The 25266-nt window shown below is 35.7% G+C and overlaps 1 protein-coding gene across 2 annotated transcripts in view; it reads left to right on the forward strand.

Annotated features, from left to right (window-relative positions):
- The first annotated feature begins 470 nt into the window (after window positions 1–470).
- The window catches only part of CRISP1 (cysteine rich secretory protein 1), a 35447-nt gene continuing 10651 nt past the window's right edge, over window positions 471–25266 (forward strand). For both annotated transcript variants that reach the window (XM_003254174.3, XM_003254175.3), the window contains exons 1-5: window positions 471–577; window positions 12577–12644; window positions 18126–18254; window positions 21681–21771; window positions 23323–23471. In XM_003254174.3, the coding sequence (XP_003254222.2) occupies window positions 12579–12644; window positions 18126–18254; window positions 21681–21771; window positions 23323–23471 (435 nt within the window). In that variant the 5' untranslated portion in view covers window positions 471–577; window positions 12577–12578. The remainder of the gene's footprint in view (window positions 578–12576; window positions 12645–18125; window positions 18255–21680; window positions 21772–23322; window positions 23472–25266) is intronic.

A 25266-nucleotide genomic window follows, 5' to 3' on the forward strand; every position in this document is an offset into this window, starting at 1 on the left:
CATTCCCAGAGCCTCTCCAAGTATGTGACACATTATAGAACAGTTACCAAACTCCATAAGATTGGGTAGTTTATATGTTTGGTGATTCTATGTATCCTCAGCATCTAGAAGAGAGCATAAATCATCTTAAGACCTTAATAAATAATTACTGAATGAATTTAATAAAGTTGAGAAGTTTCTACCCTTTTCTGGACCAGCAAGTCATTTTCTCTTACAGTGACCTTTGTTATCTGATTGTGGCTCTGCTGAATCATGCAACTAATCTTTGCAGTTTGTTCCCAAGGTAAAAGTTTAAAATTGGTGAGATCCATTGATGATGTTGCCTGGGTTACAAACTAGAAATGTCCCCACAATCATGATTTGTAATCTTCACAGACTCTAGATTTGTTCTGATTATCATGTATTCATGCCTGGTGTCCACCATAAATCCCTTGATCTGTTATAGGCATTTACCTTGTACTGACTGCCTCATTGAACAAATCTCCCTTGTGGACTGTCATTTAAAAGCATGAGTACACTACACAGAGAAAGGCTGGGTTCTTATCAGGACACAAATTTAAAGGCTGTGTGGACTTGGGTAAGTTGTATAATATCTTTGTCAGTTTCTTTATTTGAAAATAAGATTCATAAGTGACTACCCAATAGCATTGTTATAATGTTAAGTGAGATTACATGCAAAGTTTTATTCTAATGCTATTGTTATCTAAAAGTAAATGTTAGTTATCTCCATGCTTTTAATAAAGGGGTTTATAAGCTAAGATATACTGTACAAATACAAAGTAATATTACATGTTGAGTTCATTCTCATGAACTTCTTGGGGAGGGCTTAGAAGAAACATTTTTTCACGTAGGGAAAATTACCATATGGTTATATAGATCTGAAAGTGACAAGGTAGACATCTTTTATTTCACAAAATATTGAAAATGCTGCCAAAAGAATTAGCCAGTAATAAGGGGCCATAGTCAAACAGGTAGTGGTCCTCTGTCTCTTTTATAACGTGTCATTTTGTTTTGGGGAGTTGCTAGACATTTAATGGATAATGGCGATAAAAGATTTGTTTTACAAAGACTGTAAGGCAGCCTCTATCAGAACCAAGACAGCATGAAGGAGAAATTGAGAGCTCAGTGGTAGGCCCCAGCAGGCAGGATTTTAAGCTGTCCAAACTTCTTTCTGCAGTCTTTCCATCTACCAGTCTCCACTCTTGCTTCAAGTCTCCAGGGTCTTCATGCTAGGTCTTGGACTTGTAAATTAGACAACTTTTGTGCCCCACCTCAGCCTTCCTCAACAACTTCCCTTTGGGCCCTTCCTGCTCCCTCACTCCCTTTCCAGTTTCTATCTCAATCCCATTAACACTTTGTACTCTCTGAATTATTCTCTCCAAAACTGCTTATGGAAATCTTACCTTTAGTAATATATACCAAAGCTACCACCAACCGCCTTCCTTTTGTTTTCACAAAGACCTTTTACATATAATGCAATGGATCAATTTGACTATAATGACAGAAAATCATTAGACAAGAGAATTTGGAAGAAATATGACTGCACACTTCAAATAATATCATATAATCATCAAATAGCTGGAATTTATGTCTTACAAATATGATAGTTTGCACATTTAGATTTGTAAAAATAAGATGGTACTCACATTGAAATCTGTAACTCAAGGGAAAATAATTTTTGTTTTTGGTGGAAGGTAGCGATCAGAATCCTTATCTTTTCTCTATTAGATATTCCATTGACCTCATCTCTTTTATAAAAATGATCATCCTTTCCCCACTCAATTGCATTTGAGACTTTGTCATAAATCAGATAACTATGTATGTGAATTTGTTTCTGTATTACATAATATGCCATTGGTCCATGTATCTGTATTTGTGTTACTAGTACTCTGTCTTAATGACTTCAGCATTATAGTGAGTTTTAATACTTGGTGCTGTAAATCCTACAGCTTTGTTCTCCAATATTTTTTCAATGTTAAATCTATCTTAAAGAAGAAAATGCCTTTATGACTCATTACTTTTGGATAACCAAAATTTCTTAAATAGAACACACACATGCCAACACATGCATAAGCACTAACATAAGAAAATAAAGATTAGCTAGATTTATTTGAATTAGAAACTTTTGTTTAACAAAAGCTACAACTAAGATAGTTCAAGTAATAAGCCACAGACTAAGGGAAGATATTTGTAAAACATTTGACAATTACCCTATCAAGAACATGTAGAGAATTCATAGAAGCAAATAAGAAAAAGACAGTCAACCTAATTACAACCATGGAAAAAACATTCAACAGAGATTACACAAAAGATGGGATCCAAGTGGCTGATAAACACATGTAAATAAGCTCAATATCTTGTTATTAAACAAATACAAATTAAAAACTGCACTGAAATAGTATTACACAAACATAATAGATAAAATTGAAAAAAGCTGAGAATACAAATAATAGGCGAGGATATGAAGCTGATGGAAGTATGATTTGATAAAACTCATTTGGAAAAATATTTGACAATACCTACTAAAGGAAAACATGTGTATACCATACAGCCCAATAATCCCACTCTGGGGTATATATCCAAACACACACACACACACACACACACAAACACACACACACACAGAGTGAATAACAACAGTGTTTACTAAAAGAGATACAGAGAAAATGTTCATAGTTTTATTTACAATAGTTCCAAACTGAAAATAATCAAAATTCTTATAAATAATAGAATGATTAAATTAATTATACTGTGTGTATACAGTGGAATACTCTGCAGTTATTAACAAATACAAACTTCTTCATAAGCAACGTGGATGAATCTCATAAGTATAATAATGAGTAGTGAAAGAGGTTAGACATCAAAAATAGATATTTCACTTATTCACAGTTTAAAAACTGATAAAACTAATCCTAGTTATATCAAGATAGGTTTTACTCTTGGGGGCTTCAGACTGAAAGGGGTGCAAGGGACCTTCTTGGGTGTTGGAAATCATCTATATATTGCTTTTGGTAGTGGTTACACTAGCATATACATAGTTGTAAATCAATCAAACTATACACTTAAGACTTGCATGCTGTGTTATATGTAAGTTATAACTCAGTAACTTTTATAAACAAATAACAGATTCACTGAGGTGAGGAAAATTAAAAAGAAGATGTATTTCTTGTAGAGTTCATGTCTTAATTCTTTGGTTAAGGCAAGGAAGGGACTGTTCTTCACGTAAGTGCTTTCTGAGAAGGTCATGGTCTAACAATTGAATCTATGAGAGTGCATTCCCCAGGGCATGCCATAGGGCAGTACCCAGTTGTCCTCAGTCTTTTCTCTCATCTTTGATCTTTCGTCTCACAAAATATTAACTTTTAGTTGTTTATGATCTACAAATTTGTCAAAAAGAAACACAATCTGAAACTAAAGGGTAAAGAAATACATTTAAATAATGTATCAAGTTGCTAGTATTATTATCTAAAAATATTTTAAGAGTATTGGCTTAAGACTGCCGTTTGTGTATAAAATAATTGTGTTAAGAAGGAATTGATGCTAAAGCCAATGAAGTAATGCTTCTTCTTCTGTAATACTTCTGTTCAGAAGAGCTACCTTTACCTGAGTTCAAGCAGCTATGTAATTCCTTGGTTGAAATGGCCTACTTAGTTCCTAGATTTGCAATCTTCCAGGCAGTAGAGAATAATTTATCCCATTGGAGCATTGGGATAAGATAAGTCCTGGAGGTTGGACTAGGGCTTAGTATCTCAGTCTGGATCTACAGGGTCTTTTACCCTGGGCCCGTTTATATTTCCACCCTCACAACCTCTGTTCCAGCTCTGAGCCAAGCTCTACAATTCCAATCTTTAGGTCTGCATCTTTCTTACATCAGCAAGATTTGCTATTTGCCAAATGCTCTATTTCCTGCAGTTTTCCATCCCTTCAGCGTTACCTGATTTTGACCCATATGTCCAGGAATTATCCCAGGGCCCAAAATCTGTACCATTATAATTCTGGGGCAACAGAGATACCTTCATAATTTCCTATATGCAATCCTCACTCTAAAATGCTTAATTTACTTCTAATGTTGAATTATTAACTTTTACCCTCATATTTTGACTCAGTCTCCCCAAGTGACTATTTTAGACCTCAAGCAAACAAAAATGACCCTCCTGTTTTTTTGGGTTTTTTTTAGCTTATTTTCTCTGAGAAGGTATAACTTTGAGTGTATGCGTTTTACCTATTCATTGACCTCAAGCCAAAGCATGGGCTGAAAAATCTAAGGTCCTTTCTTAGCAGTTTCCCTTAGCATAGTTGCCCTAAACTTTGATCAACCAGAATTCGTTGGATATGCCAACATGCAAAGTAACCATAATCCCAGGTGATACCGATTATCCCATAATCATTATCAAGAGATCATAGTAAGTTTTCTTCTGGATGCTTTTAATACTTGCACAGAAAATAAGTTCTGGGATTAATTTACCTAGATTTAGCATTATATCAAATATCTTATATCATAAAACAATGAATTTTTTCACACACTTTTGACAAAAAAAATCTATATGTAAAATATGCAGATTGTGTGTATATATATATTTTTTTCTAATAATATCAGTAATACAATATATTTTCAAAGGTCTTCTATTAGAATTAATTAGAGCCCATTTATAAAATACAGTATGCTTTCAGGTTTGGATTTTGAAGTACATGTCATTCCGAAAAGAAGAATATCGTGAACTCTAAAGAATTGTCTCATGTAGCCCTGTGAATTTCATCTACATCTCCAAAATGTTAGATTTCATTCTAAACAAAAGAAAGTTGATTTTCAGAGAATGGATTTAGCAATATTGTAGAAAAAGAGTACAAACTAGACAAAACAGTCTAACTTCAGGATTAGTATGTTTTTTTTATAGCACACTGTATTAATAGGTTCTGTGTGTGGTGGGAGTATGAGGTTGTGTCTGTGACTCTTAATATCTGAAATAGCTAATTTTTGCAATTGTCAAAGAATAAATTCATTTATTAAATATTTATTAAGCAATTATTATGCATTAGGTAGCTTAGAAGTAAAATTAGGTGTATATTATTATTTGTTAAATCCACAGATTGTAATTGATTTTCAATCCTGGGGCCCAACTTTATGATAGTTCATGAAAAAAAACTCCTAAAAATGGTAAAGGCATTTGTGTCAAAATAGCCACAATAACATTACTTAGAAAACAAATATTAACAGCTTAAAAATAAAACTTCAACCAAAATCACCATTAAATTACAAATTAATCATATTTTCAAAATAAAATGGAAATTATGAGAAAAGCAACATAATATTTTACATAAATTATGTTTTTAGGTGTAAATTCAACTAAATACTGGATTTGTATATAAGAAAAAAAGAAGAAAGACAAAATCTAAATTATCTGTATCAATTTTTGGCTGGTGGAAAACAAGTAAATTTGGGAGAGTAGTTCTTGAGCTTTTCATAACAGTTTTTTGAAGTACAACTGAGGTACATGTAAGTGTAAAACCATGAAAGCATCATAACAATCAAGATAATGAGCACACATCACCCCCAAAAAAATGTCCCTCAGAAAATGCAAAAACAGCAGTTATAGACAGCCTCATAATAAGGACTAATACAAATAATAATACGTCAGCATATATGTATATATATTATGAGTATACATATATGTATTTACACATATATGCAACATATATAAGGTAGATAGAGATAAATATGTAAAGTAAGAATATATATGCATGTGTGTGTGCATATAGTATGTATGTGGGAATATATGTAAATGTGTGACTATACATTAATCTACTTTGTGTCAGAAGCTCCTTTTCTATTGAAACATAGTATGTGTATTTATTAATGGTGCACATGTGATATTTTGTTACATCCAAAGACTGTGTAATATTCAAGTCTGAATATTTGGGGCGTCCCTCACCTGGAGTATCATTTCCGTGTTTTGGGAACATTTCAAGTCCTCTCTTCTAGCTATTTGGAAATATACAATACATTGTTGTTAACGATAGTCACCCTACTCTGCTATTGAGCATTGGAATTTATTTCTTCTATCTAGGTGTATGTTTGTACCCATTAACCAACCTCTCTTTATCCACTTCCATGTGCCCCAACCTACACACACACCCTTCCCATTCTCTGATATCTATAATTCTATCTATCTCGATGAGATCAACTTTTTTTTCAGCTTCTATATATGAGTGAGAACATGCAATAGTTGTCTTCCTGTGCCTAGCTTATTCACTAAGGAACTCCATTCTATCCATGTTGCTGCAAATGCATGATTTCATTATTTTTTATGGCTGATAGCATTCTATTGTGCATATATGCCACATTTTCTTAATCCACTCATCCATTAATGAACACTTAGATTGACTCCTTATCTTGGTTATTGCAAATAGTGCTGAAATAAACATGGGAGTATGGGTATTCCTGTGATATACTAATTTGTTTTCTTTTGGATAAATACCCAGTAGAATTGCTAGATTGCATGGTACCTCTACTTACATTTTTTTTAGGAATCTCCATAATGTTTTCCATAGTGGCTATACTAATTGATACTCTCACCAACAGCATATAAGAGCTCTCTTTTCACTAACATCCGTAACTAGCATCTGTAATTGTTTGTCTTTTAATAATAGTCATTCTAACTGGGGCAGGATAATATCTCGTTGTTTTAATTTGCATTTCCCTGATGATTAGTGATGTTGAACATTTTTTCATATATTCTTTGGCCATTTGTATGTCTTCTTTTGAGAAATCTCTATTCATGTCCTTTCACAGTTTTTAATAGGATTATTTGTTTTTTCACTGTTGAGTTGTTTTTCTTACATATGCTGAATATTAGTCCAGAATATTTGCAAATATTTACTTCCTTAAACATATTGCCATTCACTCTGTTGATTGTTTTCTTTGCTGTGAAGAAGTTTTGCTTAACATAGTCCCATTTGCCTATTCTTGTTTTTGTTGTCTGTGCTTTTGAGGTCTCAGTAATAAAAGCTTTGCCTAGATCAATGTCCTGAAGGTTTTCCTATGATTTTTTTCTAATACTCTTATAGTTCCAGGATTTGTGTTTAAGTCTTTATTTTAAGTTTATTTTTGCATATGGTGAAAAATAAGGGTTCACTTTCATTCTTATACGTACGAGTATCCAATTTTTTAGCACCATTAATGAAGAGGATATCCTTTCTCTAATTAATGCTCTTGGTGTCTTTGTCAAAAGTCAGTTGGCTGTATGTATGTGGGTTTATTTCTTGGTCCTCTCTTCTATTTTATTGGTTCTCTCTTCTATGTATCTATTTTTATAGCAATAGCTCGATTTTTATTCACTAGAGCCTTGTAATATACTTTGAACTCAGGTAATACGATGACTCCAGTTTTGTTCTATTTGCTCAGAATTGCTTTGGCTAATTAAGGTATATTTGGTTCCATATAATTGTAGGACTTTTTTTCTATTTCTGTGGAAAATGATATTGGTATTTTGAGGAGAATTGTATGAATCTGTAGGTCACTTTAGACATTATGGTTATATTAACAAAATTAATTTTTCTAATTCATGAGCATGGGATTATTTTTAATTTTTTGTGTCCCTTTCAATTTCTTTCATAAGAATTTTGCAATTTTCCTTGTAGAAGTTTTTCACCTCTTTGGTAAAATTTATCTTTAGCTATTTTATTTGAAACACTACTGATTTTTGCATGTTGATTTTGTATCTTGCAAAGTTATTTAACTTACTTTTCAGATCTAAGAATTTGGTGGATTCTTTAGGTTTTCTAGATATAAGATCATATCATCTGCAAAGAGTGACAATTTGACCTTCTCTTTCCCAATTTGAATGCCTTTTATTTCTTTCTCTCGCATGATTTCTCCGGCCAGAACTTCCTAGCACTATGTTAAATAAGAGTGCTGAACATGGGCAACGTTGTCTTGTTTTAGGCCTTAGAGAGAAGACATTCAGCTTTTCTTCATTTAGTGTGATGTTACATGTGGATTTGTCATATATGGCCTTTATTATGTTGAGTTATGTTTGTTTTTCTTTTTGATGGAGTCTTGCTCTGTCACCCAGGCTTGAGTGCAATGGCATGATCTTGGCTAACTGCAACCTCCACCTCCTGGGTTCAAGTGATTCTCCCACCTCAGCCTCCTGAGTAGCTAGGACTATAGGTGCATGCCACCACACTTTGCTAATATTTTTTATTTTTAGTAGAGACGAGGTTTCACCATGTTGCACAGGCTGGTCTCGAACTCATGATCTCAAGTGATTTGCCCACCTTGGCCTCCCAAAGTGCTGGAACTACAGGCATGAGTTACCATGTCTGACCAAGTTAGGTTCTTTCAATTCTTAGTTTGTGGAGAGTTTTTTGTCAGGAAGAGATGTTAAATTTTATCAAATGCTTTTAAGGAGTCTATTGAGATTACCATATGGTTCTTTTCCTTTATTTTGTTAATGTGATGTGTCACATTTATTGATTTGCATATGTTGAACCATCCTTGCATCCCTGCTATAAATCCCACTGCTATAATGATCATGGTGCATTATATTTTACATGTGCTGTTGGATTTGGTTTGTTAGTATTTTGTTAAGGAACTTTGCATCTATGTTCATCAGGGATATTGGCCTATAGATTTCTCCTTTGTTGCATCCTTGTCTGGTTTTGGTATCAGAGTAATGCCAGCCTCTTAGAATGAATTAGGGCAACTTTACTTTCCTTGAATTTTTTTGGAATAGTTTGAGAAGAATAGGTGTTAGTTCATCTTTGAAAATTCGGTAGAATTCAGCAGTGAAATCATCTGATCCTGGACTTTTCTTATTGGTAGAGTTTTTATTATAATTCAATGTCATTATTCATTATTGGTCAGCTCTGGTTTCTATTGGTCAGCTCTGGTTTCATTATTGGTCAGCTCTGGTTTCTACTTCTTTCTGATTCAATCTTGGTAGGTTGTATTTATTCATTTTCTCTAAAGGAATTTATTCATTTTCTCTAAAATTCTCAGTTGTTAGTATATAGTTATCCATGATGGTCTTGTGGTCTTCTGTATTTCTCTAGTGACAATTGTAATATCTTCTGTTTTTCTGATTTTGTTTATTTTGGTCTTCTCTTTTTTATCTTGGTTACTCAGCCTACTGGTTTATCAGTCTTGTTTATATTTTCAAAAAATCAACTTTTTTTTTATCCTTTGTATATTTTTTAAAATCTCTATTTTGTCTAGTTCTGCTCTGAACTTTGTGATTTCTTCTGCCAGTTTTGGGTTTGATTTGTCCTTATTTTTTTAGTTCTTGAGGTGCATTATTAGATTGTTTATTTAAAATCTTTCTTTTGTTTGAGGTAGTTGTTTGTCAGTATAAACTTGCCTTTTGGCACTGCTTTTGCTGTATCCCCATAGGTTTCGGCATGCTGTGTTTCAATTTTTATTTGTTTAAAAAATTGTTTGATTTACTCCTTAATTTCTTCCTTGACCTAGTGGTCATTCAGAAGTCTGTTGTTTAATTTCCACATTTTTTACAGTTTCCAAAGATCCTCTTGTTATTGATGTCTAGTTTTATTTCATTGTAGCTAGAGAAGATACTTGACATCATTTCAATTTTTAAAAATTTGTTGAGACTTGTTTTGTTTTGTAACATATGGTCCATCCTACAGAATGTTTCATGTGCTGATGAGAGGAATGTGCACTTTGTAGCTGTTGGATAAAATGTTCTATAAATGTCTGTTAGGTTCCTTTGGTTTAATGTACAATTTAAATCCAATGTTTCTTTGTTAATTTCTATCTAGGTGATCTGTCTAATGCTGAGAGTGGGGTGTTGAAGTCCCCACTATTATAATATTGGAGTTTATCTCTCCCTTTAGATATAATAATATTTGCTTTATATAACTAGGTGCTCCATTGTTGGGTGCATACATTTAGAATTGTTACATTCTCTTGCTGAATTGATCCCTTTTTCATTACATAATGACCTTCTTTGTCTGCTTTTGCTGTTTTGAACTTAAAGTCTGTTTTATCTTATATAACTATAGCTATTCCTGCTTGGTTTTGGTTTCCATTTGCATGGAATATCTTTTGATATCCCTTTACTTTCAGTCTACGTTTGTCTTTACAGGTGAGATGAGTTTCTTATAGATAGAGTATAGTTGGGTCATATTTTAATCCATTCAGCCACTCTATATTTTTTAAGTGGAAAATTTAATCCATTTACATTCAATGTTATTATTGATAAGTCATTTTGTTAGTTGATTTCTGGTTGTTTTGTATATTTTTTGTTTCCTTTTTCTCTTACTGTTTATCACGGTGGTTAGGTAGTTTTATGTAGTGATAACATTTGAGTTTTCGCTCTTCCTTATTTGTGTTTGCTCTACCAGTGGGTTTAATACTTTTGTGTGTTTTCATGATGGTAGATATATTTTCACTTCCATGTGTAGGACTCCTTTAAGCATTACTGGTAGGGCCAGTCTAATGGTAGTAAACTCCCTTAGCTTTTGCTTGTCTGGAAAAAACTTTTTTTTAATCTTTCATTTATGAAGGATAACTTTCTTGGTTATAGTATCCATAGGTGGACGTTTCTTTTTTTTTTTTCTTTCAGCACTTGTTAAATATATCATCTCTGGCAGCAGCAGCTAGGTGCAGCAGACACTTCAGGTGGGAAAGGTCAATGTGACTCCAGAGATGTGGACATGCAAGGACTGTCGGGGCCCTGTGCAGGATGCAGCCTGGTTGGAAATAGGCTCTCAGTAAAGGACCCTTCTGTAGCTGCCTAGCACTCAAGGGTGTGTGAAACCCATGGGACCCACCGTGAACTCTCCTCTGGAACTGTGCCTTTGGGCAGTCTCCAGGCAACTCTTTGGTAGCCTCGGGGGGTCTGTGAGGGTCTAGAAGCATCCCAATGGCTAGGAAGCAGAAGTCCATGATGAAAATGTGCATTAGTGGGGGTCATTCACTTACCCTTTCCATGCATTAAGGAGCCTTTCCAGGCTCCCAGCCAGTCCCAACTGAGCAGACTGCCTTGTTTTTCTCTCCTTCCTTGTTTTAGGTTTTCATGTCACTTATCTGTTGAACACTAGATGGTTTATCTGACGTTTAATTATCTACTCCTTATTTTGGTTCTTCTTTGTGGAGAAGGCAAGTGCCAGATGCGTAGTCAGCTATCTTTCTTGAAGCCCCTCCCCTCAGAATCTCTCTTTTATTTTGCTTTTTTTGTTTCAGTTACCTCAGGGTTAATATTATCTGCTTTACTAGATTTTTTGAGGATTAGTAAGAGAAAGGGACATTTCATCATCTGTGTGACCATATTATGATAAATCTTGAAATGTGAGGCTATGTGAACATTTGGAGGGAGAAAGAAAGGAAAGGAAATAGATGAAAAAGAGTGATAAAGGTGAGATTGTTTACATGTGTATGTTCTCTGAAAGAATTGATTTAGAGAGTTCTTCTCATATTGAGCATGTCTGGCAGTCAGCAGGGGAAGCGTGAGAGCAATGGTAAACTACATCACTGGGTGAAAAAGCACGAGTAATTGTCTGCCCTGTATTATTCTGCACAAATTTGTTAACTTGCTCTTTAAAAGTGCTTGTTTTTATAAAATGAGAACCAAACCGTTAGCCTTTTTTGCTTCTCACACAGCAGGATTAATTCAGAAATAAACCTGGCAGATGGTGAAAAGAAGGTGCCAACCAAATTCAATAATCTATACTTATTAATATCCTAGAGTTCGCTAGCTATATTAACTAAAAATAAAGGAGAAGGTACATTAGCTCTGATTTGTCTGACTCATAATGACAACCATGCTTAGCAAGGTGATCAGATATTATGGAATATCACTAAGTCACTTACATAAATTAGTAGTACCAAATTACTCCTCTTCTTTGTAGCTGATGGAGAGTTTAAATTGAATCTTTCTGTGTTCTTACATTAGTTTCCTCTTGCTACTATAACAAGTTATCATAAATTGAATGTTCTAAAACAAATATAGGTTTATTATCCTACTGTTCTTGAGGTCAGAAATTCAAATAGGTCTTCCTGGGCTAAAATCAGGATGTCAACAGGGAAAGTCTATGGGGAGAATCTGTTTCCTTACCTTATCCTCCTTTCAGAGGCTATCCATATTCCTTAGCTTGGAGTATCTTCCTCTATCTTCAAATTCAGCATGACTGGTCAAGTCTGTCTCATGCTCATCACTGACATTGACTCTTTTGACTTCCTCTTCAACATTAAATACTCTTGTGATTACATTGGGTCCACCTAGGTATTCCAGGATAATCTCCCTGCTTTAATGTTAGCTGATTAGCAGTTTGAATTCCATCTGCTACCTTAATTCCCTTGTGTTATACAATATAACATATTCAAAGGTCCAGGGATTAAAACAATTTATATTTTTGAGAGTATACGATCCTTCAAACAACAGTCCTGCCTTTCTATCTGGGTCCCAATGACTAACACATTAAACCTTGTTCGGATCCTAAAGGTTTCTTTTAGAAAAAAAAATGCAAACACATGTAAAAGTGGTTTAAATAAAGTTTATTACAAGATGTTGTCCCATGAATTGAGAATGATCTAAAATTGTGTTATTTTTCTTTCAGGGATGGAAATTAAACACCTCTTGTTTTTGGTTGCTGCTGCTTGCTTACTGCCTATGTTGTCCATGAAAGTATGTGAGGGTTGGATGTTTCATAATTACTTTCTAAATAAAGATAAGAGCTAACACTTTAATAGAATTCACCACGTTAGAGGCACTGTTGTGAGGCCACTACAGCCATTACTCACTTTGTTTTCACAATAGCCCGGTTAGTCACGTACTCATCTTAATATCATTTTATAAAGGAGAGAACCAAAGAATAGGAAAGTTGAGTAATATGGCCAATATCTGAGGACTAGGACATGGCAGGGCCTGAAATTATACCTAATCAGTTAGCTCTGTGGGTCCGTATCTATTTCACTGTGGCCTCCCTGGATAACACAGGAAAAAAACTGAGAATGCAGATTAGCTATGTAATTTTTTACTATGACAAAAATTTAAAGCATCAAAATTAAATATAAAGTGGAAAGGTGCCAACAGCACAAAGAGCGACGTGAGGAGCTGATTAGCAGTTTGAATTCCACTGGGTACCTTAATCTCACTAATAATTAAAAATAATAATCTCACTAATAATTAAAAACAATAACTTTAACAGTCACAAAAGAGAAGTAGAACACTCAATGATATAATATTTTATGATCAGCCAATAATATTCACCTTTAAATAACTTCAATGATATAAAGAAAATAATATATATTTTAATTCACCCAAAATTTTATGACAAACTGAAGTAAATAACTTTGGTATAGAAAATGAGTGGCTTTTATATTTTCATAGGCCCAGGTAGAGAAGTAAGAAATAAAAGGCACTTAGTTTTATTGTGGAAAGAAAATCCATATGCATTAGGCTTTTAGGGTGTTGGTTTGGTATTTGGTTCCTATTACTCACTCTTCTTCCCCAAAGAGAGACTAGGTGGAGCTCCTGTTTAATGCCCAGTAATCCTCCAGTAAGCTGGAATTAGCATCCTGAATTAGAGTCCTGAATAAGACTTCTTCCTTCCCTCTGATTCTCTGACCATTTTACTTCCCCTGTATGGAAAGGTGACCTTCATGCTTCATAATAAGGAAAAAGCTAACCTGAAGTGTAGCCACCATTCCAGAGGAATGGGAAAAGGGCAAACAGTTAGAAACCTATATTTGCCATCAAGACCTAGTACTAGGCTATTTAGACCACTTAGGCCAAGTTCTGGGAAACAGCCTGGCCCAGATTGTCATGTGAAAGAAGAAATTAATATCACTAGTTAAAAGTCCAGAGCAAAGAGCAGATAAGTAGAACCCTAACCATCCAAGGGAAACCATACCTAATCTGCTTTTGACCAAGAATACAAAAGAAAAAGTAGAAGGCATTGATAAAACAATATGTTTATGCTCTATAACAGAGAATTATTAGAATATTTTCATACATTTTATAGATAGTTTGGTCATAAAATAAAGGCTTAAGAATTTTAAATTTAAACAAGAAGATAAATTAAGCCCCCAACACAAATTTATTACATAAACTTTAAACATGAGTCCGAGTTAAAGTAAATAATATGTTCCAATTTGCCAACAAAAATAGTATTATGCTTTCTTTTTTCAGACTCCAGGTAGAAAGCAAATAGATTAACCACAAGACCTGAATCGTATTTTTTTTTTTTTTTTTTTGATACAGAGTTTCGCTGTCGCCCAGGCTGGAGTGCAGTGGCGCAATCTTGGCTCACTGCAAGCTCCGCCTCCCGGGTTCACGCTATTCTCCTGCCTCAGCCTCCCAAGTAGCTGACTACAGGCGCCCACCACCACGCCCGGCTAATTTTTTGTATTTTTAGTAGAGATGGGGTTTCACCATGGTCTTGATCTCCTGACCTCGTGATCCACCTGCCTCGGCCTCCCAAAGTGCTGGGATTACAGGCGTGAGCCACCGCGCCTGGCCCCCTGAATCGTATTTTAAACTTCCACCAGTGGCAGTGTTTGTTGGGATATTAAGTATCTAATGTAACAGAAATTGTTTTTACTTTTTATATAGGTAGTTTTCCATGACAATCTGGTAGATGTTACACAAAAAGTTTTTTTAAGGAAAACTATAGAGAGTTGTGATCAGGTAACAGGCGGGCTGAATCTTCTCTGAGTTAGGCTTATCTCAGCACACGGTATCCCTGCAATCTGAAGAATAAGTTGGCCTTGCAAGCTAGCAAGTTGTACTATCAAAGGTACAGGCATGGGCAAATATTCTATGGCAGGAAGGAAACTGGCACATTCAGATAACTAAAAAAAAAAAAAAAAAAAAAAAAAAATCAGAGATAAGGGCACATATCCTAAATAGAGGCTGAGAATAAACAGAGTATTCAAAGGCCTTGTTAAAGATTTTAGTTCCTCTTTTTATGACTGGTAAACTGTTGAAGACTTCGTACAGTGAAGTGACTCCATTGTGTCTGTGTTTTAAAATTTTTACTCTGAATGATGACTGGAGAATGCATTATGAAAGAATGGATCAAGGAGTGGGAGAGAGACTATAGACATAGTAAAGCATTAGTGGATTCTGGGAGGCCAGTCAAAAGCTAGACAGTAGCCACAATCAGTCCAGGTGAAAGAAGCAAAGAAGTCTGAAAGGAAAGAGAAAAGTAGAGTGTTTTGTTCCTTACACCAAAAGAAAGAGTATTTCTACACTGAAAGTTTAGTCAAAGGAGTCAGCTGCCAATAAACCAAGTAGAATAAAGTCATTAAAACAATATTGCATATGCAAATTGAGCTTGTCAGAGATTTTAATAGGAGTATTTTTAATGTAGGGTTTCCCAACTTCAACTTTATTGCCATTTTGTATGGGATAATTATTTGTTGTAGTGAGGGCTGTCCTGGGCCTTGCAGGAATTTGGCAGCAGCTTCCTTGCCCTCTATTCACAAAATGGCAGGAGCACTCTCCCTCTAACATGCCCATCATGACAACCTCAAATTTCTCCAGACATTGCCTAATGCCTAAGCAGCCGGGCAGGTGGATCACCTAGGATAGAGAACATATTATTGAAAAAATTGGGGGGAGGTAAATGCGAGGCTCTATTACTTGGGCAACTGTAGACAGCCAGAGTTGGCAGTATTTTCCAGAATATTGATAGGGAAAGAGAGTAGAGACAGAGAACAATAGTTGAATGGGAAAGTGATGTAAATGAAAAGATGGTTACTTGTTTATCTGTTTTAAGAAATAAGCAGCATGTAGCCAGTCATGGTGGTGCACGCCTGTAATCCTAGCTACTGGGGGCCTGAGGCAGGAGAATCGCTTGAGTCTGGGAAGTAGAGGCTGCAGTAAGCCAAGATCATGCTACTGCACTCCAGCCTGGCAGCAGAGTGAGACTTCTTCTCAAAAAAATAGATATAAGCTGCATAATCATAAATAAACACCGCTGGGAAGGGCCAAAAAGAAAGAGAGGCTGGCAGCAAACAAAATGAAAAGTAAATAATGTAAGATTTGGGGGAAAGGTAGAAGAGAATGGACTAAATAACACTGTTGGAGAATTGAGCCTTAGAAAGATTAGAAAGAATGACCCATTCACTTGTACCACAGAAGAGGAGGAAAGAAAGGGGACAGATACAGGTAGATTGAAAGACTGGGTGAGACAGTTGAAGCAGCTGCCCTCTGATGGCTTCTCTTCACTGAGGGAAGAAGGATATTTCACATTCTGTTGAGAGAAGGTGGTTGTGAATAGGGGAGATTGCAAAAGTTCTACAATAATGTGGAGAGTGACAGAGTTAACCAAACATTTCATTAGAATTGATTAGCAGAATTAAGGAACTATTTGAGGTCAATCTTACTGATTTGGGGTCATGCAGATATGTGTTGTTTTGTTTTGTGAGACATTTTTCTGGCAATGCTCAGCTGATAGAACAGGCAGGAGAATTGTCAGTTTCATTCAAAGTTGGGATGTTTTAGGTAGGCATTTCTAGATGATGGTGTGCAGACAAAAGATTCAATATTGCTAAAGGAGAGTTGTGAAATTAGAGAATACAGATAGAGATGAAAGGAAAGACAAGAGAGGGCTAGTAGAGAAAATGAAGAATAAGTTAGAAGGCTTGATTATATTGAAGAACCGTCAGAATGGCTGATCGCAGCAACTTGGAAGAACAGGAAATTCCAATCAGGCAGGGAAATGCTTGACCAGGTGATTTGGGAGGTATGGTGTTTTGGGATGATCATGAGATATAGTAGGTGACCATTAAAGTAAGGATAAAGATGATTGAAAGAGAAGTCAGGAGGAGGAAGATTTTAAGGGCCTGAGACATCAAAGGGTTAGATTCATCCATGTGGATGTTAAAGTCCTTTGAGTTGACTTCAGATATCTGGGTGGAAAAGATGAATTCGTTTCAGGAAACCCAATTTCCAGGAATGAGAGGAAGTAAGAAAAAAATCCACGACAGGATGTTAAATAAATGTTCAGGAATGAGGTGTGAGAGGAAAATGTCATGAGTTTTCCTGCAGCAGAGGTTTTCAGAGGAGCAAGGAGAGTTGTAATCTGGAAATAGTATGTGGAATCACGTGAGTCCTCAGCCTCTCATCCAGTCCAAATCAGCATGACTTGCAATGTGAGGAAAAAGCGACGACGTGTGAGTATGTCCACAGAGACAGTCTCTAGAGGAGTCTTCTGAATTCCATATTTAAGTTTATTCCCCATACCCTAAACTGTCGATATAAATGACAGTGAATACTTCTATATATTTTGTAAGTTATGGTGCTAGATCATATTCATTCATAAATTGTGCTGATGGTCATGTGGTAGTTAAGGAAGCAACAGACACCCCTCACATTATAGTACATTAGTTCTGCCACATTTTTTAAAAAAGGTATGAAGTACATGTGATATCACACACACACACACACACACACAAAGATTCTCTTTATAGCGATTAATGCTAACCTACATACTTTGGTCATGTATTTTTCTTCTTAGTGAGTTTCAGAATAAAAAATAAATAAATGAACAGTCACAAATTCAAGATTATAGGGTGAATTTGAATTCTATGTTATACTCTCTCACACATACACTTGAGAGCATTGATATTTTCTCATATGAACAGGAAGAAGACACAGAATTTGTGTTAATAACACTTGCAACTTTGTTCTCAATAATCAATCTCTTAGCTTGGGTTCTCCCAGACACACACCACTAGACAAGGGTTCAAGTGGAAGTAGTTTATTTGGGAAGCAGAGAGTACAGTTGCAGGGTGGGAGGTGTGGAGAATAAGCCAGAGAAGTAAGTAACAGATGTGATTTTAAGATATCTCCCTTTGTAGATCTTATTGCCCAATAAAAAGTGCTTCAACATGGTCCAAAGTACGAACCTGGAAAAACCCTAATCACAGGATAACAAGTGCATTATTCTGAAGACTAGTGTAATGTCAGCCTGACTTTCAGAAATCCTCAAAATTAGTACTGGAGAAATGGAATCCAATATAATGAGACATTATAAATTCAAAAATGCTATAAATCACTGTTTAAACTATAAATTAGCATTACCTATAGGTCTGCAAAATATATGTGACAAATTCCACTTGAAAGAAGTAACACTAATTAATATTTTTCTGGTAACAGAAGAAATCAGCTAGAGACCAATTTAATAAGCTCGTCACTGACTTGCCAAATGTACAAGAAGAGATCGTTAATATACACAACGCCCTGAGGAGAAGAGCAGTTCCACCAGCCAGCAACATGCTGAAGATGGTAAGATCAAAAAATAGCAACAACCACGATGGCAATAAGAGTAATGGTGTTTACTGAGTTTGTATTAAGTCCTATGCACTTTCAAAGTGCTCAAAGTTTTATCTTCACAACAAATCTTTTACATAGCAGAAGAAACAGAGGCTCAGAGAAGGTAAGTAACTTTCTGATGATTATACGGTTAGTCAATGACAGAGCCCAGCCAGTCTAGCTTCATTCCTCCAAACCCTAAGACAAGTGCTTCTCAACCTTTCATGCACTCAAGAATCACCTGAAGAACTTAGTAAAGCACACTTCCCTGGGCCTCCCTCTCTGATATCCTGATTCATGAGGTCTGACCTGGAGAGCCCCACAAGCTCCCAGCTGACACTGATGCTGCCAGTACACACGACAAATATTGATTAACAAGTTATCCATGCATTTCATAGCTGTCTTCATAGGCAGTAGTCCAGAGGCTAAGACACTCTTCCTAGAATTAAAATGTCCAGATATCTAGTTAGTGGATGTGGCCAGGTAAATAAATATTGGCAAATCTATCCCCCCAGTTTCATTGCATCCCATAAATAGGAAGAGAAATTCTTTCATTATAAACCTGCTATGTTCTGCTACAAGACAAATTTAGAGAAGTCTCAGGTGTTTAGATGATTACCCTCACATTTGTTATCCAGCAGCATCACTCAGTTTCATGAGCACCCTCAGCCTGCTTCCTTGAACCCTGGACCGGCCTATAGCAACAAGGGTTAGAAATAGTGCAGGCTCTGGAGGGTGATTCTAAGCAGCACCTTTCTCTTGCAAATGATGAAGAGGATGAAACAAGGAAATAGATAAATGATTCTGAGATTTATCTCTTAATCACTTTAAAATCCAAAGGGGTATTTGAACTAAAAATAAAAACCAATAGCTTTCATAGGCATGCCTGCATGGTGTTGTAGCAAACATACATGTTGTGTTTATTATTTACAGGCATTTTTCTAATAACTTGTTACGTTAACTCACTTCATTCTCCCAATAAAATTGTTTTCATTTTACATATTATGACACTGAACCTAAGGAAAATTCAGTAGCTTATTCAAAATCTTAAGGACTGGGGCCCAGATTAAAACGCAAGTGGGCCAGATCCAAGGAGCTGGAGAAGTTGAGTCCAAATTCCTTGGTTGCCAGATGAGCAAATAAGTTTACCTAAGAGGTACAAACAGAGTTAAAGAAAAGTGAAAAATATAGCCTCTGATTTGAGATTGGAGATGAAAGGCAAACGGAGAAGAAACACTGGAAATAATATAAGAATACATATATTCAAGTACTAAGGTAAAAAGGCATGAAACATCAACAAGATGAAAAAAGTGTACCAGCAAAACAGAAATATTTCAAAGGAAATATGAGAGTTCAGCTGCTCCACAAACAATGCATAGGACATGTATAAGATTAGAAGTAGCAACAGCAAATTTAAGGAACAATAGGACTGAACAGTTAACCACAATTACCAGGCAGAGATTTTCTTAAAAAAAAAAGTTTCTAAACACAATATCAGAACCTAAGTAGAGTCACTTGTTAAAGCTGGAATTCAGAGATTTGGTACGATCATAAATAGAAACTTTAATTTTAATTTTGAATATGTCGCAAAAAAGAGTATCTCACCAACATTAATCAGATGTAATGTCCTATACATCTTCTTCAAAGTGCAAACATCCTGCTATATTTTAACCAGGTAAGTTCCAGTTCCGGCAGGTTTTCTTTACTAGTGAATGCCGTGGTATTCCCCCAGCCCAGAGAGGCTATACACTGGTAGAAGTGTTGTGTCATCTCTGCTCATCAGTTAGACATAGCCATGACTAAAATAAAACTTTTTTTTTGTTTGTTTGAAACTATCAAAACCTGCAAAACTGATTTTACCCGGTGCTAGGCTAATGAGTTATTTAATTCATCTCATGGTTTAGTAAATTCACCAACCCCAAGGGTAATTCTAAACATTGACCACAAGATGGCAGCAAATACACGTAATAATTAAACTACATGCTCAGGAAGATACTGAAAATGAGTGTCTTCCAAACAGTCCAAAGAGAAGCTGAATGATTTACATAAAAACTTATAGTAAAAACAAACTCTACGACTTCTGCTGGCAATCTGTTATGTGCACATATAAGAGTATTATTTTAAATGGATGCATATGCTGCTGAACACCAGGGGTTCAGCCAAGACCTAGTTGCTTGCAGTACAGAAATGAGTATTGCCCATTGCCTGGGAAGAATGTTGCGGGTGATGTCAGCCTAACTGTCAAATCGCTCCCTCTCCCTAACCAATCAAAGTTAAAAGTTTATATAGGAAGAACGGAAAACAGGAGGGACAAGGAAGAGGAGTTGGTCAACAGGCAGCATCTGTGTCTCCTTGTCCAGGTGTGGTAATCTGGAAAGCCTCAGTTTCCTGCTACCACCTGGGGGGCCTGATGGTTGGTTTCCTGACAAAGGAACCCAGATAAGACAAATGTTCATAAGCTCAGTTCTTTGTAAAAATTGGGCAGTTTCATATACACCACAACGATAGGAGAATGTTAGGGAGATCATTTATCACAGAGTGTCATACGTACAGATTCAGAATTTCTCCCTTTGTGCATTGGGAGAACAGCTGTTACTTAGTCATACCTGACCAAATGCTTCAACTCAGTACAGCTGATGCGCACTGAGAGTCAAGAACATATACTCTGAAGCCATCCTAAGTGGATTCAAATTCTTATTTTCTCAATTATTTATAGTGTGACCCCTAAAAGTTACTTAACATCTCTGTGCCTTATTTCCCTTAGTTACAAATGGACATAATATTTTTTTTTGTAGAGTTGCTATGAGGTTAAAGTGAGAGAAGATACACACAGAATTGGTGACAGATTCTGGCATGTGGAGTTAGCTTTTATATTTGTTATTCATAATTTTAGGTAGAAATGTGACTGTATACTTGCTTCTAATCACAGCCATCATTTATTCAATACATAAGATTTATCACATCTCAGTTGTATTCCTTGGATTATCACATTTGAACAAACCTTTGGGCATAAATTACAGGTAACAGTTTGCAGATGGGTAAACTGAGATTCAAAGAGATAAAATAACATGTCTGAGTCTAAACTACAAATAAATTACTAAGTAACTCTGGTCTGTTTCCCCGGAAGCATTTACTTAAATTCTCTACTACATCTGAGAGAGAATCTATCTCTGAATGTAATTACCAAGGTTTGAATTTGTGAATTCAAGGGCCAACAGAATAAATTGAAATTGTTGTCTTTCTCTTTCTACTAGAATGTTTAATAGTAATTTCCTTATTTAAATTTCTAGTTGATACAATTGAAGATATTATATCTCATGGATTATTAGAAACAATAAATTAGAATCTTATGAAAATATTAATTGGAACATGTGCTTTTTTTTTTTCTTTCCACTACAGAGTTGGAGTGAAGAGGCTGCACAAAACGCCAGAATTTTTTCAAAGTATTGTGATATGACAGACAGCAACCCCCTTGAAAGGAGACTTCCAAGTAAGTGTGTATCTATATGACCTGCCTTTGGACTAAAAAAAAAAAAAAAAAAAATAGTAAAACAGGGATTGTTATGTACCCTGATCAAAGTAAATTAAGTCATCTAGATTTCCTCATTTGCACTGGGTCATACATGGCAGTGAATTGTGTACTATTACACTGTTTTAACTCATTAATTTTTAAGGTTTATATCTTTAAGTTTTCAGATTCCAAGTTCCGGAGGTTTCAGATTCCAAGTTCTGACTGTCAGGAGAAATGAATAAAAACTCTCAGTCAGTATTGCAGAAGAGTGGAGTGAGCAGCTAGAAACCTAGGTCTCCATTCTGTGTAGTTACTTCAGCTACTTAACAATAGCACCATGGGGATCTGCTTAGCTTTGGAACGATAATGCAGTTGAGAAATAAGTTATATGCAGCTGTGCTCAGCTGCCCATAAGACAATTTTAGGTGCTCAAAAATGAGCCCGTCTTAAAGCATATAAATTAGGTAACTTACTGCTAGTTTCCAGAAAATAATAAAAAAAAATTATTACTTCTGTGTTACGTTGTTTTTGTGTTGCTATAAAGAAATACCTGAGCCTGGGTAATTTATTAAGAAGAGATTTAGTTAGCTCATGACCCTGTGGGCTGTACAGGAAGCATGGCACCCACATCTACTTGGCTTTTGGTGAGACCTTAGGAAGCTTACAATCATGGCAGAAGGCGAAGGGGGAGCAAGTGTCTCACATGGTGAGAGAGGGAGCAAGAGAGAGAGAGTTGGGGAGTGCCACACACTTTTAAACAACCAGATCTCATGAGAACTCACTCACCATTATGAAGACAGCACCAAGTTATTTGAGGAATCCACTACCGTGAGGTAAACGTCTCCAGCCAGGCCCCACTTTCAACACCGGGATTACACCTCAACATGAGATTTGGAGGGGACATCCAAACTATATCACCTTCACTCAGGAATAAACATTATATTTTAACATGAGAATCTTTTTTTAATTAGGATGTTTTAAAAAGGCTAATTCACATTTATATCTACAGATTATTTGGAATCTTAGTCCAATGCTTTTTAGCAGTGAATTAGCAAAGTGGTTCCTGCCTGCCTTAAGAAAAGGCAGATACTCCTGAATACCATGTTCAACCAAAAGCCCACACCATACATGAATGGCTAAATACACAAATGTCTATTCAACATCTTTGTATTATGAACACCTGTGTGTAGCTTCCTTTAAGCCATAGACCCTGTTAACACTCTTAGGCTTCTCTGATTTGGTTTCACCTGTCTAAAGCAGCTTGGAAGCAGCAGAGACTGAAATGTTGATGATTTGATTTCAAAACTTGTTCATCACCTACTATCAACTTTTCACCAAACTTGAGTACCACATGCTCCTTCATCAACGAGAAAGAAGATTTTCAGCAGGAATATGACTGATTTTACTCCCTCTCAGAAGATGTTGTCAAGATGATCAGTGAACCATTCATAAAATAAAAATGAAGAAAGTCTCCTTGCATACTATTTCCCATTTGTTCAGAGAATGACCCAGCCCGTTTTCTCATTTCAGATACCTTTTGTGGAGAAAATATGCATATGACATCTTATCCTGTATCATGGTCAAGTGTAATTGGAGTCTGGTACAGTGAGTCTACAAGTTTCAAACATGGAGAATGGACAACAACAGATGATGACATAACTACTGACCACTACACTCAGGTAACCTGTGTGCTGGCAAATACACACATTGTTTAAGAGATAAGCATGTGTGTGGAAATGTAAGTAAGAAACAACTGAAAACCATTCTACCTTCTTATGGCAATCTTTACTCAATTTACCGAGTTCCTCTTATGATCTGAAATAGAAGGAAGTGTTCTGTTCAAAATATGGCTTAGAGAAGATGCCTAACCTCTTAGTTTCCTTCTTTACTCACTAGATATTTCAGGAACCCACAAAATCGTAAGACATCAATCTCATTTGATATTGGTAGTATCTGTAAAAGTGAAAATAATGGTACCTTGCAATACAGAGAAACTCCTGATTTCTAACTTTAGTTTTATTGTGGTAAAATATACTTTAAAAAATTACCATTTTAACTGTTTTAAATGGTTTCATGTTCAGCATTAATGTGACATGAATGTTCAGTGGCAATACGTCCACTCAAATCGTTGTGCAACGCCATTGCCAGAATATTTTCATTTTCCCAAACTGAAACTCCATACTCATTAAAAATACCTTCCATTCCTCTCCCTACTTCCCCAAACCTCTGGCAACTACCACTCTACTTTCTGTCTCTGTGAATTTCACTGCCCAAAGTACCTCATAAATTTAGAAACATACAATATTTGTCCTTTTGTGTCTGCTTTATTTCACCCAGCAAATATATTAAATCCATGTTCATCCGTGTTGTAGCCTGTGTCAGAATTGTAGTCTTTTTTTTAAGACTAAATAATATTTCACTGTATGTGTATATCACCTTTTGCTTGTCTGTTCTGATGGGCATTTGAGCTGTTTCCATTTTTTTTTTTGGCTATTGTGAATAATACTGCTTTAAATATTGGTGTGAAAATATCTGTTTGAGTGCTTGCTTTCAATTGTTTTGCGCATATGCCAAGGAGTGGAATTACTGGATCATAGGTGAAGACTGTGTTTATTATTTGAAAAACTGGAGTACTATTGTATTTTCTGTTGCAGCTGCACCATTTTACATTCCCACCAGCAATTTACAAAATTTGCAATTTCTTCACATCTTTGCTCTATTAGTCTGCTTAGGATGCCATAACAAAACACCACAGCTGGGTAGATTAAACAACAGAAATTTATTTTCCCACATTCTGGATCCTAGAAGTCTATGATCTTAATAGAGCATAGTTTCTAGTGAAAGCTTTCTGCCTGACACCTTCTCACAATGTCCTAACATGGCTTCTCCCCAGTGCAAAAGAGGAGCCAGAGAGAGTCAAGGATAGAGACAGAGACAAGAGAGACCATAAGAGCAAGCTGTCTAGCATCTGTTTGTATAAAGACACAAATCCTACTGGAACAGAGCCCAAGTCATATGACTTTATTTAATCTTAATTATTTCCTTAGAAATTCTATTTTCAAATACAGCTACACTGGATGGAAGTTAGGGGTACAGAATACGAATTTTGGGGGACCAATTCAGCTCATAACATTGTACCATTGCCCCTCCCCAACAAATTTATTTTCTCCTCACATGCAAAATAGATTTGTTCCATCCCAAGAGCCCTCAAATTCTTAATTTATTCCAGCATCAACTCTAAAGTCTAAGGCCCAAAGTCTTATCTAAATATTATCTAAATGCATGAGATTCAAGATGTGATTCATCCAGAGGTAAAATTTCTCACCGTGAGTGAACCTATGAAACAAAAAAAGTTACATGCTTCCATAGTACAACAGAAAGACAGGCATAGGATAGACATTCTCATTTTGAAAGAGAGAAATAGAAAAGGAAGCAGTAAGGGGTACCAGGCAAATCCAAAACTTAGCAAAAGAA

This window comes from Nomascus leucogenys, chromosome 22a, assembly GCF_006542625.1.
Source record: "Nomascus leucogenys isolate Asia chromosome 22a, Asia_NLE_v1, whole genome shotgun sequence".
NCBI lineage: Eukaryota > Metazoa > Chordata > Mammalia > Primates > Hylobatidae > Nomascus > Nomascus leucogenys.